The sequence below is a fragment of the Gossypium hirsutum genome, chromosome A06 (genome assembly GCF_007990345.1).
Source record: "Gossypium hirsutum isolate 1008001.06 chromosome A06, Gossypium_hirsutum_v2.1, whole genome shotgun sequence".
In the NCBI taxonomy this organism is placed as follows: Eukaryota; Viridiplantae; Streptophyta; class Magnoliopsida; order Malvales; family Malvaceae; genus Gossypium; species Gossypium hirsutum.
In genome coordinates this window covers 119,797,554-119,813,478 of record NC_053429.1, presented here as the reverse complement: position 1 = coordinate 119,813,478, position 15,925 = coordinate 119,797,554, and the positions used below count along the sequence as shown (strand labels likewise).

At 34.8% G+C, this 15,925-nt stretch overlaps 1 protein-coding gene across 1 annotated transcript; it reads right to left on the bottom strand.

Annotated features, from left to right (window-relative positions):
• Positions 1-12,690: 12,690 nt before the first annotated feature.
• LOC107962100 (transcription factor bHLH91) lies at positions 12,691-14,705 on the bottom strand. The gene is made up of 4 exons (XM_016898344.2): positions 14,524-14,705; positions 13,647-14,442; positions 13,088-13,507; positions 12,691-12,972 (listed from the first exon to the last, which is right to left on the bottom strand). The coding sequence occupies exons 2-4, from the start codon at positions 14,409-14,411 to the stop codon at positions 12,865-12,867; spliced, it is 1,293 nt and encodes a 430-aa protein (XP_016753833.1). The 5' UTR covers positions 14,412-14,442; positions 14,524-14,705; the 3' UTR covers positions 12,691-12,864.
• Between the last annotated feature and the right edge of the window lie 1,220 nt (positions 14,706-15,925).

Sequence of the window (15,925 nt, the reverse complement as noted above, 5' to 3'; positions counted from 1 at the left end):
GGTTGAGACAGTTGGCTCTTGAGGTGCCAAAGTTTAAATCTAGAGTGAAAATTTTTTTTAAAAGGTTAAATTACCTAAATAATCTTACTAATATAAATTTAGTTGTTTGTTTTATTTTAATTCAATTGGTGTAATGAGATCTCTAATTAACTTAGTATTATGAGTTAATCAGGTAATAATTAAGTCAAGAAATGACTTAAAAAATTATTCTTTTTACAAATTAAGTTATATTTGTTAATGGCAGTTTTACCTATCAATTACGATGCCAACAGTAACTACAGACATAGCTGGTAATATGATAACATTTATCTTATTTGTTGGTATTTTTGACCAAAGTATCCTGGTTATTTATTTCCAGACCATAAAATAATGAAAACAAAATCATATAATGTAGAAAATACAAAAGTGTCCTTAATAAAGTAGAGTTTTTTTTAAGGTTTTTTAGTTATTTTCGCCTTAAACTTTTAGACCATTTTTAAACGTCTTCTTCTGTAAAAATAACTTTAGATAGATCTTTTAATTTTCTTCGAATCAGTATATCATAGGTCCAACACGGAAGTCCGTAACTCAAGTTATGACCAAAATCAATAATAAATTAAATATACATATAAATAATATAATTTAAGATAAGAAATATCATATTACTTACCACCTTTCCTAGTTGTTGTGTTGGTTTTGAACACTAGATGCTACGTAAACAATTGAATGAATGAATTTAGTTTCGTGTATTGTCTAATTGCATTCACCCATACCAAGAATGTAACAAGGCCATCCTATGAGCTCATCTCAGAGTATTTGTGGTTTGATAATCCGAAATTAAGCAAAAGAAGGGCCAGAGAGACGTACCTAAGAAAATATTATGTATGCATACTGTAAAGGCCCAAATTTGCCTGGCTCGCCAAAAAACCAAAATAGAAAATAAACAAAAAAAGTCCAAATCTTAAATGTCCAGTTACAAATTACAAGCCTAAAAAATAATTAAAATTACAACCCAAAAAAATTGAAGTCCCAGTGACCCAAAATGTTTAAACATTTTCGAAAAAGCCTAACCCTAGCTCCTTTTTGGTCTCCGCACTCCATGCGTCTCCGTCAACGTGCCCACAGCCCGAGGACTACCTCTTTGCACCAGAATGACAAAATCTGCCTCCGTTGACCCTAGTACCTGCAAAGAAAATAGACAGAAAACAGAGCAAAGGAAACAAACAGAAAATAGTGGCTAAGCAGTTGTAAACTGGCTATAAAAGCCTTCACCAAATTGTAATATGGACAAAAAGATACAAAAAAATACAGAGAAGAAATTGATCATATTTTCAAGAGGTGATTTGTTTCTTTATTTTTTATTTTTATTTTTTAGGCATAAAAATACAAAAAAAGAAGAAAACTTACTAGTATGTTCTGAATCCCACCGCTACGAGTGGAAGAGGTCATCGTTCCCGATGATGGACGGTTCTCTTTGGTAAAACGAAAGAGAAACCAAAGGGATTCTTTTGGATTTTTCTCTTTTTGGTTGAGTTTTTGCGAAAAACAACCCCAGATCCGGGCTTTACGTGTCAGAGCGCTCAAAATGGGGGGTTTTTGGTGAACTCCACGGCGGCCACCATCTCCGACGGCCGGTGGCCACAGCGGTGTTTGATGACTGAACCTAGTGGCTTTGAGAGAAAGGGGAATAAACTTTTAGAGCTTTTTTTAAACAAGGTTAAAATGAAAATTTAAAAAAAAAAACTTTGATTTAAATAGCAGTTGTGAAACGATGCCGTTTTACTTAGGCCCTTTAACGCCAAAACGGCGTTGTTTTGGGGGCAGACCCGAGACCTGATCCGCATGGCTAGTATCCACGTGTTTTCTAGCTTATGGGGTTATTTGTATGGTCGGCCCTTCCACTTTTTTGCCCATTTTCAATTTAATCATGCTTTTTTTTGCTTTTTAATTTTACCCTGTGATTTTTGCATTGTTTCATTTTAGTCCATATTGGAACTGTGCGTTTTGAAAGACAGGGAATATTTTCCATTTTGGTCCTTCCTTTTTATTAGTGCATTACGATGAGGTCCTTCACCTATTCCTCCCCTAAAATTTTGTTTGGCTTTCAATTTCAGTCCTTATTTTATTTTATTTTATTTTTTAAAATACTTTTACATTTTTATATTTTATATTTTATTATTTAAAATTTTGCTTTTAAGTTCACTTTAATCTTGATTTAATCCTTAAATCTATTTTATTTCAACCTTTCCACAAACTTTTTATTTTATTTATTATTATTTCTTCTTCCTTTTACATTAAAAAAATAGATTATTCATACTTTTTTTTAATTATGCATTTTTATTATTGTTGTTATTATTTTAATTCTAATGTTTTTGTTGTTCTTGTTGTTTTATTATTTCTTTTATTATTTCTAATATCTTCATGTTATGTTTATTTATCTTTTTTAAATTCTACATTTTCTATTTTCATTTTTATTTTAAGTTACTTTATTTATCTTATTATTGCGATTTGATTATTAATATTATTACCATTATTATAATCAATTCATGTCACATTAATTTTTACTTGATACATAAAAAGGAAATTTTCAAAATTAAGGCAATGTTCCATATTTGGAAATCTAAGAAGTCGTGCCCTAACTTACGGGATTCGACTTTCTCTTTGAACCAAGACAACTGAATATTTTTTTTAAAGCATATTTTCGAGAATTAAGAAAAGTAGTGTTCCTAACTTACGGAATATGGCTTCTTTCTAAAACCGAGATAATTGAATATTTTAAAAAAAGTAATTTTTTTCCATGTTTATTCTCGTTTTGAGAATTTAAGGCATTGTGTCCTAACTTACGAGATATAATCCTTTTTCTCAATTAACTAAAAATGAAGACATTTTCGTGTTAAATAATAAAAGATCGTATCTTAAATCTCTTCAAATTTTCAATTTTCGACACTAAAGATACCAAGTAATCAACTAGGTACCAATTTTGGGCGTATCGAGGGTGCTAATCCTTCATCATTCATAATAGACTCCCGAACTCGTCTTCTAGATTTTGTAGACCAAAAATCATCATTTAGTAAATTTAAACTTTTATTAAAATGATTGAATTACGAGGTGATCCGGTCACACCTAAATAAAAAAGGATTGGTGGCGACCCCATTTCCATTTTTAAAATATAAAGTCGACCTTTCAAAAAAGGTGTTTCGATAGGTTGGCGACTCCACTAGGGAAAAATAAGAGAGTCAAGCCACAAATTGGTTACTTCTTGTCTTTTTTGTCGAAAATTGATAACCTGGTTTAAATTTACGACCCTTTTGTTGCATTTCATTGGTCTGCATCATTTTGATATATTTGCTTTATTGGTTCGAGTCTTTGGATATACTTTCGCATTTTGCATTTCATAACCGGTTGGTTATACCCTTTTAAGTAGGAGTGAGAAACTATTCCTTTATGAGGTCTTCACCTTCGTTTAGGATAGTAGATCGCTTTCGAGATCCATCCGTACCTATGTCTTTGTGAGATTTTCATCTCCGTATAACCATAAGGAAATGTATTCCCCTGAACTGAACTCGGTCCGTATAAGCCTATAATGGGTGAGGATCGAGGAATCTACTGGTTCAGGTACCCTTACTTTTGAACCGAACCGCATATAATGAGCCCTAATAACTTACTCTAGGTAGAATTACACCAAATCCGAAGTGGTCACCCGAATAGGTACTCTGTTTATTACTTCTTGCTTGCTTAAAATTCTAGCTTTGTATGAAGTATACTGACTTGTTTCATTTTGTTTTGATTGTGATTGCATTGCATTTTCATCATAGAAAAGGGTGTTGATTCACGTTCAGTTGCTAAATAGAGAGCTTGTCATGGAAAACGAGCTTCTTGATAAAGTGGAAAACAACACGGCCTCGCAAATATGGTCCGAGAAAAGGCAACAAGAGAAATGTGACAGCCTGTGAGAGGGGCAGGTCAGAGATATAGACCATGTTATGAGCGACGCTTTGGTCTGATTACAGAAGTGGCTGACTACTTGCAGACCCCAGTTCAAAGCCTGAAATATGAACCGGAGTCGGATCGAGGCCGAGAATTGGCCTTATTTCTTGGGAAAGTTAAGGTTTTAAGTGTGAAAATGAGACCGTGTATGTATCCGCTTTATGTAAAGAAACTTGTTTTCTAGTGAAGTTGTTCTAATAGAATTGAACTAGAATCAACGCCTTTTTGCATGCATCTTTTCCATTCATTAACATTACATTTCATTGTATGCAATAAATTTCATCAAATCCAAAAGTGCGTCGAGTTCAAAACTCGAGTACAAAGCTTGATGGATAATAAAGGGTTGGAATTCTTTGAAAATATCGAGGGTTTAGAAGGGAAACTAAAAAAGCTATCAGGAATTTGTTCCTACATCCCTAGAAGTGTTTTGAACAACTAGATTTAGGACCATTTCAAAGTAATATTCAGAACATACCTACTACTCTAAGCCTAAGAGCAACAGGAATCCTTTTGTGAAAAAGGCACATGTCCATTATTTTTATTTCAATAAAATGCATATTTGTGTCTCATTTTGGCAAACATTTTTTTGTTCTTTCCGTTTCATTCATTACTCATACCACACTGATAACTATCCTTAAATTTATTTGTTCTTTGGGTCTTCATTCGTTCCTATAACAGGTCTCCAGATATCAATGATATGAACAACACTGCTACTGACTTAGAATCTCATTTTTAAGCAAGATATGTGTTTAGAGGAACCTCAGGACTCTGAAGGTGATCGAGATTGTAACCTATCTCCTGATTTGTTAAGGATGATAGAACAAGAGGAGAAATAGATCCTACCTCACAAGGAGTCAGTAGAAATTGTGAGCTTAGGAGATGAACAAGAAAAAAATAGGTGAAAATCGAAACTTGCATCACTACAGGTACAAGGAAAGATCTCGTTGAGTACTCCAAGAATTCAAAAATATCTTCGCATGGTCGTATTAAGACATGCCTGGTCTAAGTACTGATATCATGGTACACCAGCTCCCCATAAAGGAAGAGTGCAAGCCAGTTCAACAGAAGCTCCGAAGGATGAGGTCCGACGTCTTGCTGAAAATAAAAGAAAAGGTCAATAAGCAATTCGACGCTGGTTTCTTACAAGTGATTAAATACCCAGAATGGGTATCCAATATTGTCCTGGTCCCTAAAAAAGATAAGAAAGTATGGATGTGTGTAGACTACAGGGATTTAAACAAAGCCAGCCCGAAAGATAATTTCTCGTTTCCTAATTTCGATACCTTAGTAGACAATACGGCATGTTACTCACTGTTCTCCTTCATGGATGGTTTTTCTGGATACAACCAGATTAAGATGCATCCTAAAGATATGGAAAAGATGACATTCGTAACTATGTGGGGAACATTTTGCTATAAAGTTATGCTATTTGGACCGAAAAATGTTGGAGCAATGTACTAAAGAGTTGTGGTAACCTTGTTTCATGACTTGATGCACAAAAAAATCAAAGTTTATATCGATGATATGATAGCAAAGTCCCGAACAGAGAAGGAGCATGTACAAGTCTTGAGGAAATTGTCCTTAAGAATGAGAAAATTCCAATTGAAGCTCAATCCAGCAAAATGTACTTTCAGGGCTAGGTCAGGAAAATTGTTAGGATTTGAAGTTAATAAAAAGGGGATCGAAATTGACCCAGATAAAGTAAATGATATAGGAGTTGCATGCGCCACGCTCTCAAAAATAAGTGTGAAGTTTCTTAGGAAAACTAAATTACATCTCCTAGTTCATTTCATAACTAACTGAGAAATGCGACCCCATTTTTCGTCTCCTTAAGAAACATAATCCACGCGTTTGGGATGAGGAGTGTCAGAAGACTTTCGATAAGGTCAAACATTACCTGTCTAATGCCCCAGTACTGATGCCTCTGGCCTAGATAGGCCGCTAATATTGTACTTGGTAGTATTCAGGAATTCTATGGGATGCGTGCTTGGTCAACATGATGAGTCAGGAAGAAAAGAAAGAGCAATATACTATATCAGTAAAAAATTCACTGAATGTCAGATAAGATATTCGCCAATCAAGAAGTTGTGTTGCGCCTTGATCTGGACAACTCGAAGACTGAAACAATATATGTTGTACCACACAACTTGGCTCATCTCAAAACTCGATCCTCTAAAGTAGATGATGGAGTTGACTGCTTTGAATGGAAGAATGGCTCGGTGGAAAATTCTGCTTTTCGAATTTGATACAGCCTATGTAAATCAAAAGGCTATAAAAGGGAGCGCAATAACAGATTTTCTAGCCAGCAGAGCTCTAGAAGATTACAAGCCTTTGAACTTTGATTTCCTGAATAAAGATCTAATGTATATGGCAACCACTGAAGAAGATTCTCAAGAAGGTCATCCTTAAAAGCTAAACTCTGATGAAGCCTTAAATGTTGTGGGTAATAGAATTGGGGCAGTCCTGGTATCCCTAAACGGAGATCATTATCCATTCACTAGTAAATTGGATTTTGACTACGCGAATAATATGGCAGAACACGAAGCATGCATCATGGGCATCCGTGTAGCCATAGAACGTAATATCAAAGTGCTAGAGGTATATGGAGATTCTGCACTAGTGATTTATCAACTCAAAGGTGAATAGGAGACGAGAGACCCCAAGTTGATCAATTATCGAAGGCTAGTTTTGGAGCTAATTGAAGAGTTTGATGACATCACCTTCTGCTATCTTCCACGAGATGAAAATCAGATGGCTGAAGCTTTGGCTACCTTAGCTTTGATGGTCAAAGTGAACAAACAAAAGGATGTAAAGCCTATTCAGATGAGTATTTATGAGACTCCGGCTCATTGTTACAATATCAAAGAAGAAAAAGAAGAGGACGATCACCCTTGGTACCACGATATACTACGATATGTGAAGAATCGTGAATACCCTGACCAAGTAACTGAGAATGATAAAAGGACATTGAGAAGACTGGCCAGTGACTATGTCTTATATGGAGAGATCCTATATAAAAGGAGAAAGGATCAGGTGTTACTAAGATGTGTAGACGTTGTTGAGGCTAAGAGAATCTTGGAAGAAGTCCACGAAGGCGTTTGCGGAACACATGCTAATGGTTTTACAATAGCTAGGCAGATAATGAGATTTAGATATTTTTGGTCCACCATGGAAGAGAATTGTATCAGTTATGCCAAGAAATGTCATAAGTGTCAAATTTATGGAGATAAAATTCATGTACCTCCCTCACCTCTTCATGTCATGACTTCTCCACGGCCTTTCTCCATGTGGGGCATCGATGTCATTGGGCCGATATCACCAAAAGCTTCTAATGGGCACCGATTCATCTTCATGGTCATTGATTACTTTACCAAGTGGGAAGAGGCCACTTCTTCTGCCAACATCACAAAGTCGAAAGTTAGCAAATTCTTGAAAAAAGAGATCATACGTCGATATGAAATGCCAGAAAAGATTATATCTGACAATGCATTGAATTTGAAAAATAGCACGATAGTGGAGGTCTGTAGCCAATTTAAGATCAAACACCACAACTTGTCACCATATCGCTCAAAAATGAATGGTGAAGTGGAGACAGCGAATAAGAATATTAAGAAGATCGTGGGAAAAATGACTAAGACTTATAAAGATTGGTATGAGAAGTTTTCATTTGCCCTTTATGCTTCTTAGAACCTCAACCGGGGCAACGCCTTTCTCTTTGGTTTATAGAATAGAGGTGGTTTTACCCATTGAAGTCAAGATTCCTTCTCTCTGAATTTTGGTAGAATTGAAGTTAGATACAGTAGAATGGATCCAATCCCGATATGATCAACTAAACTTGATTAGAGAAAAAAGGTTGAAAGCCATCCGTCATGGTCAGATGTACCAGAAGTGAATAATGCGAGCGTAAAACAAAAAGGTTCTTCCCAAATAATTCTATGAGGGGGATCTAGTATTGAAAAAGATCCTGCCCATACAAAAGGATTTCAGAGGAAAGTGGATGCCAAACTGGAAAGAACCTTATGTGATAAAGAATGCCTTTTCTAGAGGAGCGTTGATTTTGACTGAGATAGATGGTAAAAGCTTGCCCAATCCTGTGAATTTAGATTTAGTCAAAAAGTACTTTACCTAAAAAAAGGGGGTGAGAGGCCAAGGCGAAAGCCCGCAAAGGGCGCCTTAAGACTAAAGGGATTTTGAGTTGAAAATGCAAAAAAGGGCAATTCAAATTTTGATCAAAGTTGGGGCATATGGTAGTCTTGTTATCCCAGAATTAACAAGGAGGAGGGATGCTATGTCTTGGTGCATAAACAAAGTATTTTGGATCTCTGAAACATATATTAAGTTCAAAAGAGTCCTCGAGCAGTTAGTGCGAAAAAGCTCATGCTATGATATCTGGGGCACCTATTTTCATCTTATTCATTTTGTATTCTAGAAATGTTTGCTATCTTTGATTAATTTATCCATTTCAAGCTTTGCTCTCAATAAAATTCCTTTTGTCCATTGTGATAATCTTTTTCAAGCATATTTTATTGAAATAATGATTAATGGACTAATAATATTCAAGAAAAAGGAGTTCTGCATATTGCTCTGAAAAGTTTTCTAAATAGTACAAAGATATGAAAACAAAAACACTATTTAGAACTAACTAAACTTAAGGGTTGGAAACATTTGAGAAAGAATAGTCTAAATTGTGATTATTTCTTCGGGTTCTCTGTCAAAAATACCAACTGAACAAGAGGGCAGGGTAATACGTTAGTGATAGAACCTTAGTGAACAACGAGCAGTGTTAACCTAAGCATTAAAAAGGGATTATTCTAGAAAAATGACATTTTTCATTCATGCAAATAACGTTCATACACATCTAGTTAGGAGCATTTGATTCATTCTGATAATGACATCCTAATCACCAGGCATAAATAGGCCCATGAAATAGATTCTATAGGTCATGTTTCCTAGAGAATGGTGTAACAAATCAGTGGAACCACAAATTTTATACCCCTGAAGTTGCAGTGGGACGGATTATAGTTATCATGGCAAATCTTATCTCCCTGAAGTTGCAGTGGAGCAGATTGAAGTTATAGATCTTATCTCCTTGAAGTTGAAGTGGAGTAGATCGAAGATAGCAAATCTTATCTCTCTGAAGTTGTAGTAGAGCAAATTAAAGCTATAAACCTTATCTCCCTGAAGGTAGTGGAGCAGGCTGAAGTTGCAAGTCTTATCTCTCTAAAGTTGTAGTGGAGCAGACTGAAGATAGTGAATCTTATTTCCCTGAAGTTGCAGTGGAACAAATTAAAGCTACAAATTACAAATCTTATCTCCCTGAAGTTGCAGCGGAGCAGATTGAAGTTATAAATCTTATCTTATTGAAGTTGCAGTGGAGCAAGTTAAAAATAACAAATCTTATCTCTCTAAAGTTGTAGTAGAGTAGATTAAAGTTACAAATCTCATACCCCTGAAGTTGCAGTGGGATGAATTGAAGTTATTATGGCGAATCTTATCTTCCTGAAGTTGCAGTAGAGTAGATTGAAGTCACAAACCTTATATCCCTGAAGCTGCGGTAGAGCAGGTTAAAAATAACAAATCTTATCTCCCTGAAGTTGCAGTGGAGTAGATTGAACCATAAATCTTATACCCCTGAAATTGCAATGGGATGGATTGAAGTCATTATGACGAATCTTATCTCCTTTAAGTTGCATTAGAGCAAATAAAAGCCACAAACCTTATCTTTCTGAAGTTACAAAGGAGTAGATTGAAGTTATAGATCTTATCTGTCTGAAGTTGCAGTGGAGTAGATTGAAGATTGAAGCAACAAATCTTATACATCTGAAGTGGCAGTGAGTTAGAATGGAGTTGCTTGAAAAAGAGAAGCGCCAAAAAGGTCGAGACCCTGCAAGACTAGGAAAATTTGGCCTTTTTTTCTTTGCTTCATTCCCTTTACACGACAATGAGCAAAAAGGGGCAGCTGTAAAAGCCCAAATTTACCCGGCCCGCCAAAAAACCAAAACAGAAAATAAACCAAAAATGTCCAAATCTTAAATGCCCAATTACAAATTACAAGCCCAAAAAATAAGTAAAATTACAACCCAAAAAAATTGAAGGCCTAGTGGCCCAAAATGTTTAAACATTTTCAAAAAAGCCTAACGGGCGCCGCACTCCACGTGTCTCCGTCAGTGTGCCCACTGCCCAAGGACTGCCTTATTGCACAAGAATGGAAAATTCTACCTTCGTTAACTCCGGTACCTGTAAAGAAAACAGACAGAAAATAGAGCAAAGGAAACAGACAGAAAATAGTGGCTAAACAGTTGTAAACTGGCTATAAAAGCCTTCACCAAATTGTAATATGGACAAAAAGATACAAATAAATACAGAGAAGAATTGATCATATTTTCAAGAGGTGATTTGTTTCTTTATTTTTTTAGGCATAAAAATACAAAAAAAAAGAAGAAGAAGAAAACTTACTAGTACGTTTTGAATCCTACTGTACGAGTAGAGGAGGTCATCGTTCTTGATGATGGACAGTTCTCTTCGGTAAAATAGAAGAGAAACCAAAGGGATTCTTTTGAGTTTTTCTCTTTTCGGTTGAGTTTTTGTGAAAAATAGCTCAGATCTAGGCTTTACACTTCGGAGCGCTTAAAACAGGGGTTTTTGGTGAACTCCGGCCACCATGGATGGCGGCCACCAATGGCCGATGGCCGTGGCGGAGCCACGGTGGTGTTTGATGACTGGACCTAGTGGCTTTGAGAGAAAGGGGAGAGAGCTTTTAGAGTTTTTTTCTCTAAAACAAGGTTAAAGTGAAAATTTTGAAAAAACTTTGATTTAAATAGCAGTTGTAAAATGACGTTGTTTCACTTAGGCCCTTTAATACCAAAACGGCGTCGTTTTGGGACCAACCCAAGACCCGACCTGCACGGCTAATATCAGTATGTTTTCTAGCGCTGGGGTTATTTGTGCTGTCGGTCCTTCCACTTTTTTGCCCATTTTCAATTTAATTCTGTTCTTTTTTTTTCTTTTTAATTTTACCCTGTGATTTTTGCATTGTTTCATTTTAGTCCATATTGGAATTGTGCGTTTTGAAAGACAGAGAATATTTTCCATTTTTGGTCCCTCCTTTTTATTAGTGCTTTACAATTAGGTCCTTCACCTTATTTTAATTCTCGATTCCTCCCCTAAAATTTTGTTTGCCTTTCAATTTCAGTCCTTATTTTATTTTATTTTATTTTTTAAAATACTTTTGCATTTTTATATTTTATTATTTAAAATTCTACTTTTAAGTTCACTTTAATCTCGATTTAATCCTTAAATCTGTTTTATTTCAACCTTTCCACAAACTTTTTATTTTATTTATTATTATTTCTTCTTCCTTTTACATTAAAAAAATAGATTATTCATACTCTTTTTTTAATTATGCATTTTTATTATTGTTGTTATTATTTTAATTCTAATGTTTTTGTTGTTGTTGTTGTTTTATTATTTCTTTTATTATTTCTAATATCTTCATGTTATGTTTATTTATCTTTTTTAAATTCTTCATTTTCTATTTTCATTTTTATTTTAAGTTACTTTATTTATCTTATTATTGCGATTTGATTATTAATATTATTACCATTATTATAACCAATTCATGTCACATTAATTTTTACCTGATACATAAAAAGGAAATTTTCAAAATTAAGTCAATGTTCCGTATTTGGAAATCCAAGAAGTCGTGCCCTAACTTACGGGATTCGGCTTTCTCTTTAAACCAAGACAACCGAATATTTTTTTAAAGCATATGAGATCTTAATTAAAATATTTTCGGGAATTAAGAAAAGTCGTGTTCCTAACTTACGAAATATGGCTTCTTTCTAAAACTGAGATAATTAAATATTTAAAAAAAAGTAAATTTTTGACCATGTTTATTCTCGTTTTGAGAATTTAAAGCATTGTGTCTTAACTTACGGGATGTGATACTTTTTCTCGATTAACTCAAAATAAAGCCATTTTCGTGTTAAATAATAAAAGATCGTATCTTAAATCTCTTATTTTTAATTTTAGACACTAAAGACGCCAAGTAATCAACTAGGTACCAATTTTGGGCGTATTGAGGGTGCTAATCCTAACTCGTGCTTAATCGACTCCCGAACTCGTCTTCTGAATTTTGTAGACCAAAAATCATCATTTTAATAAATTTAAACTTTTATTAAAATGATTGAATTACAAAGTGATCTAGTTACACCTAAATAAAAAAAAAAGATTGGTGGCCACTCTTATTTCCATTTTTAAAATATAAAGTCAACCTTTCAAAAAAGGTGTTTCGACACATATATTACATATATTATGAGTGGAACATTCACATCCTTAGAAGAGAAGAGAGACCTACCTAAGTCAAGTGAAAATCAGTCATTCAGCAAATTCAGAAATATGGTCCATCATTCCTCAACATCCATTTCACCACTGAAAGTGAAAGAATCGACTGTTTTGGCATTTCAAAGCAATTCAGAATGTGGAAACAAAGAGAGCCTTCTTAGAAACAGTAACGATTAAACATACCTCACTTTGGAATATTGTTCCTATAGAAATTTCTCCTTTTTCTTTAACCACTAAAACTGTGGGTTGCTATCACCAGGAAAATCAATGGAGGATCACAGTTTGTCAAATTGTTTTTGTTTCTTTCTCTTAATTTCTAACCCCTGCTGGTGGTATATATATAAAACTAAAGCAATAATGAACAGTTAGACTGTACCGAAATAAAAAACCATATCTAGTGCATCTATATATCAATAACTTGAAAATAAAGTAGCATCATGGAATCCTTGATTAACAGTACTATTCAAAGAAATGCTTGATAACTCAACAACCGAAGCTGTTCATTTCCATTGAAACAGAAACATAAAAAATGAAACCCCTTCTATCACTGCTAAACTAGAGAGAAGTACTACTAGTTGGTGGAGCAGCTGCATACTGTTTATCCACGACATCGATGAGCTTGTTGGCTATGGCACAAGCATAAACCGAAGAGCCTTCGTATATCTGCATCGAGGACAGGAGCGATGGAATTATGGCCATTTCAACAAAAATATACTCAAAATTGTCATACATACATATGCTGGATAAAACAATATGTATGTGTAAGGGAGATGTTTACCTTGGTGTTGAAGAGAAAGCTGTAATAGTCACCAATGTTGCCACCAGCAACATGTAGGAGGTCCAACTGAAGCTCATCAAGGAGTCTGGACACAAACAGCAAGCAATTGATCTTCTTTCTTTGAACAAGTTTGATGGTAACTTCATCATCAACGATGCGTACATCAACCTCAGAATCCTTAGATTTCCTTTGAAGCCAAGAACTCCTCAAGGAAGTATTATAGCATTGTTCTGGATCACCTAAAGACTTGATCTCAACATCCCCTGCATCAGCAGCACTAGCCGCATCTTCAGTCTTAAGCCTTTTGCTCCTTTCTTGGCCGCATCTCTTTTTGTCCACCAGTATTTGAAGCTCACGAACAGTTCCAAGAAGTTCCTTGATGTAGTCTATAGCATCTCCAACTATGGATGCTCTATCATTCTTGGTTATAGGCAATGAAATTTATGTTTCCCCCACCACCAAAGAAACATGATAACAAACACCAAAAGAATGAAACATTATTAGTGCAATTATCATAAAAGAAACAGGCTGTTTAAGGATGAAGTGGTTGGTTATGTACCTTGGTGGGACTAGGGACCATTGTCCTTAAAGCCTGGTACTTGTCATTTAGATGGACTCTCCTTTCTCTCTCAGTGGCAAAGTGTTTGGTAGTTTTGCCAGCTTTATCCCTGTCTTTGGCACGGCCTGCCATAGAGATGTCCCTGGTGAACTGAATTAGGCCATTGTCCCCATCATGATAAAGTCCTCCAACCCCAGCGGCATCTTTGTCATCAGCTGGAACGGTGTAGCCATGCGGCAGAGACTGCAGCAGCTCCCTGAAAACAGGAGGTTGAGGAGGCAGGTTGAGATGGAAAAGTGGGTCGTACACAACAGAAGGGGAGCCAGGTGTGGTTTCAAAGGAAATGGAGGGATTAGGGAGGAAAGAGCATCTAGGTAAATGGAAAAGGCTGAGAAGGTCAGGTGTAGGACTGTAAGCACCGGCGGCGGCGGCGGCGGCGGCAGCAGCGGCTTCTGGGGATGAAGAAGATGGCAGCACATTGAAACTTTCCCAATGGGACTGATCATAAGGAAGGTCCTGAGTTAGATAGGGAATCAAATGGGAATGACTGCTGGTAGTATTATCAAGCAAGTAGTGTTGGTGGGGTTCCATATCCAAGGCGGCGGAGGCATCCTCATGGTGATGGTGATTGTAAGAAGAGACATTAAGCGTGTCTTCCAAACTGTTGTGACAGTTGGTGGGGGTGGTCCCTGGCAACCCCATCAGTTCCTGACAATCTGGGATGGAGTGAGGATCAAAGCAACCACTCTCCTCGTACACCTTCATTGTTGTTCTCCTTTCAGGTCTCAAAGTATCCCTTTAGAAAACAAGATGAATTGGTATAAGAAGAAAAGAAGAAACATTGTATATGTTGGATTATTGCAGAATAGATACAAACCTTTGAAAGGGAAGAAATGGGCTCAAAAATGGGTGGTAATGATAGTGAAAGAGGGAGAAAGGAATAGAGAGGATGGATGGTTTTGATTGTTTCCTGCGTGTCTGACTGCCTGCCTGTCAGCCAGCCAGCCTTGTGGGATATATCGTGCCCGACTCTAGTTTGTTAGTTTAGTTATCAATGGATTTCAGCAAGTCGATTTTTTTTCCCTTTTACTTAAACTAGAAAACATTGGTGTTTAATTTTAAAAAATATAATTTTTAAAAATTGAAATTTCAACCAATTTTGATATTAAATTAATTGTAATAGTAATTATTCCAACATGTAATATTCGTGATGGAATATATTCCATATCTACTGTTTGTTAGTTTTTATCTCTCTCCCATGCAAACAGCTCGCCCCGACTAACTCACCCCCAATCAGTTAGCCTTCATTTTCAACCTCCATAATCATTTCTTTTATAAGTTTGTCCATGTATTAGTACTGTTGAAAATTAGGGTTATTAGATTTCATAAGAAAATTTTCTTTGATATATATACACATAAAAAAATAATAATTAAAAAAAAGGACCAAATTGAAAAGAATTAGACATTACATTGTTTTAATTAAAATAAAAGTTGAGCATCAGTCTATAAAATACGAAATGTATTAATATAAAGAAAGTAGAGCGTTATATGCTACTACCTTCTTCCCTTTCCATCCTGTTCATGCAAAGCTTGTGCCAACATTTTTAATACTAGTTAAAAAAAACCTATGTCTACTTTCCTTATCTGCTTATATATAATACTAGTTTTTTTATGTCGCATAGGTTGGTCGTGTGTTTTATAAAATGATATATTAATTAAAATTATTGATGAAATAATACTTGAAGATATAAATAACTTAAAATAAATTTAATTAAATTTGTAACATTATGAATATAATTTACGTGTTTGAAAAATAAAACTGTATTATGTATTTTAAAAATAAATTTCTATTTTTTTATTTTTTATTTTAGAAATAAAATATATCTAATACTTTTTAACTTTAGAAATAATATTTTAAATATGTAAAAATATAAATTTTACTTCTGAAAAAAAATTATTCACTAATTTTTGTTTGTATGTATCGTTACAAAATTTCTAAAAACAAAAGTTCTATTTGCAATCATCTTTTATATTTTTGACGAGGCTTATCTCGTAAAAAAATAAATTTTGGCTTTGTTTATATAGAAAAATAATAATTCAAATAAAAATAAATTAATTAAAATAGGGACTAAATTATAAATAAATAATTTTTTGACTTGTTTATAGAAAAATAAGAATTTCAATAAACAAGTTAAATTCAAAGAGGGACTAAATTATAAATCTAACAAAGCCAAAAAGACTAATCTCGTAGATGTTCAGAAAAAAACCTTCTTAACAAT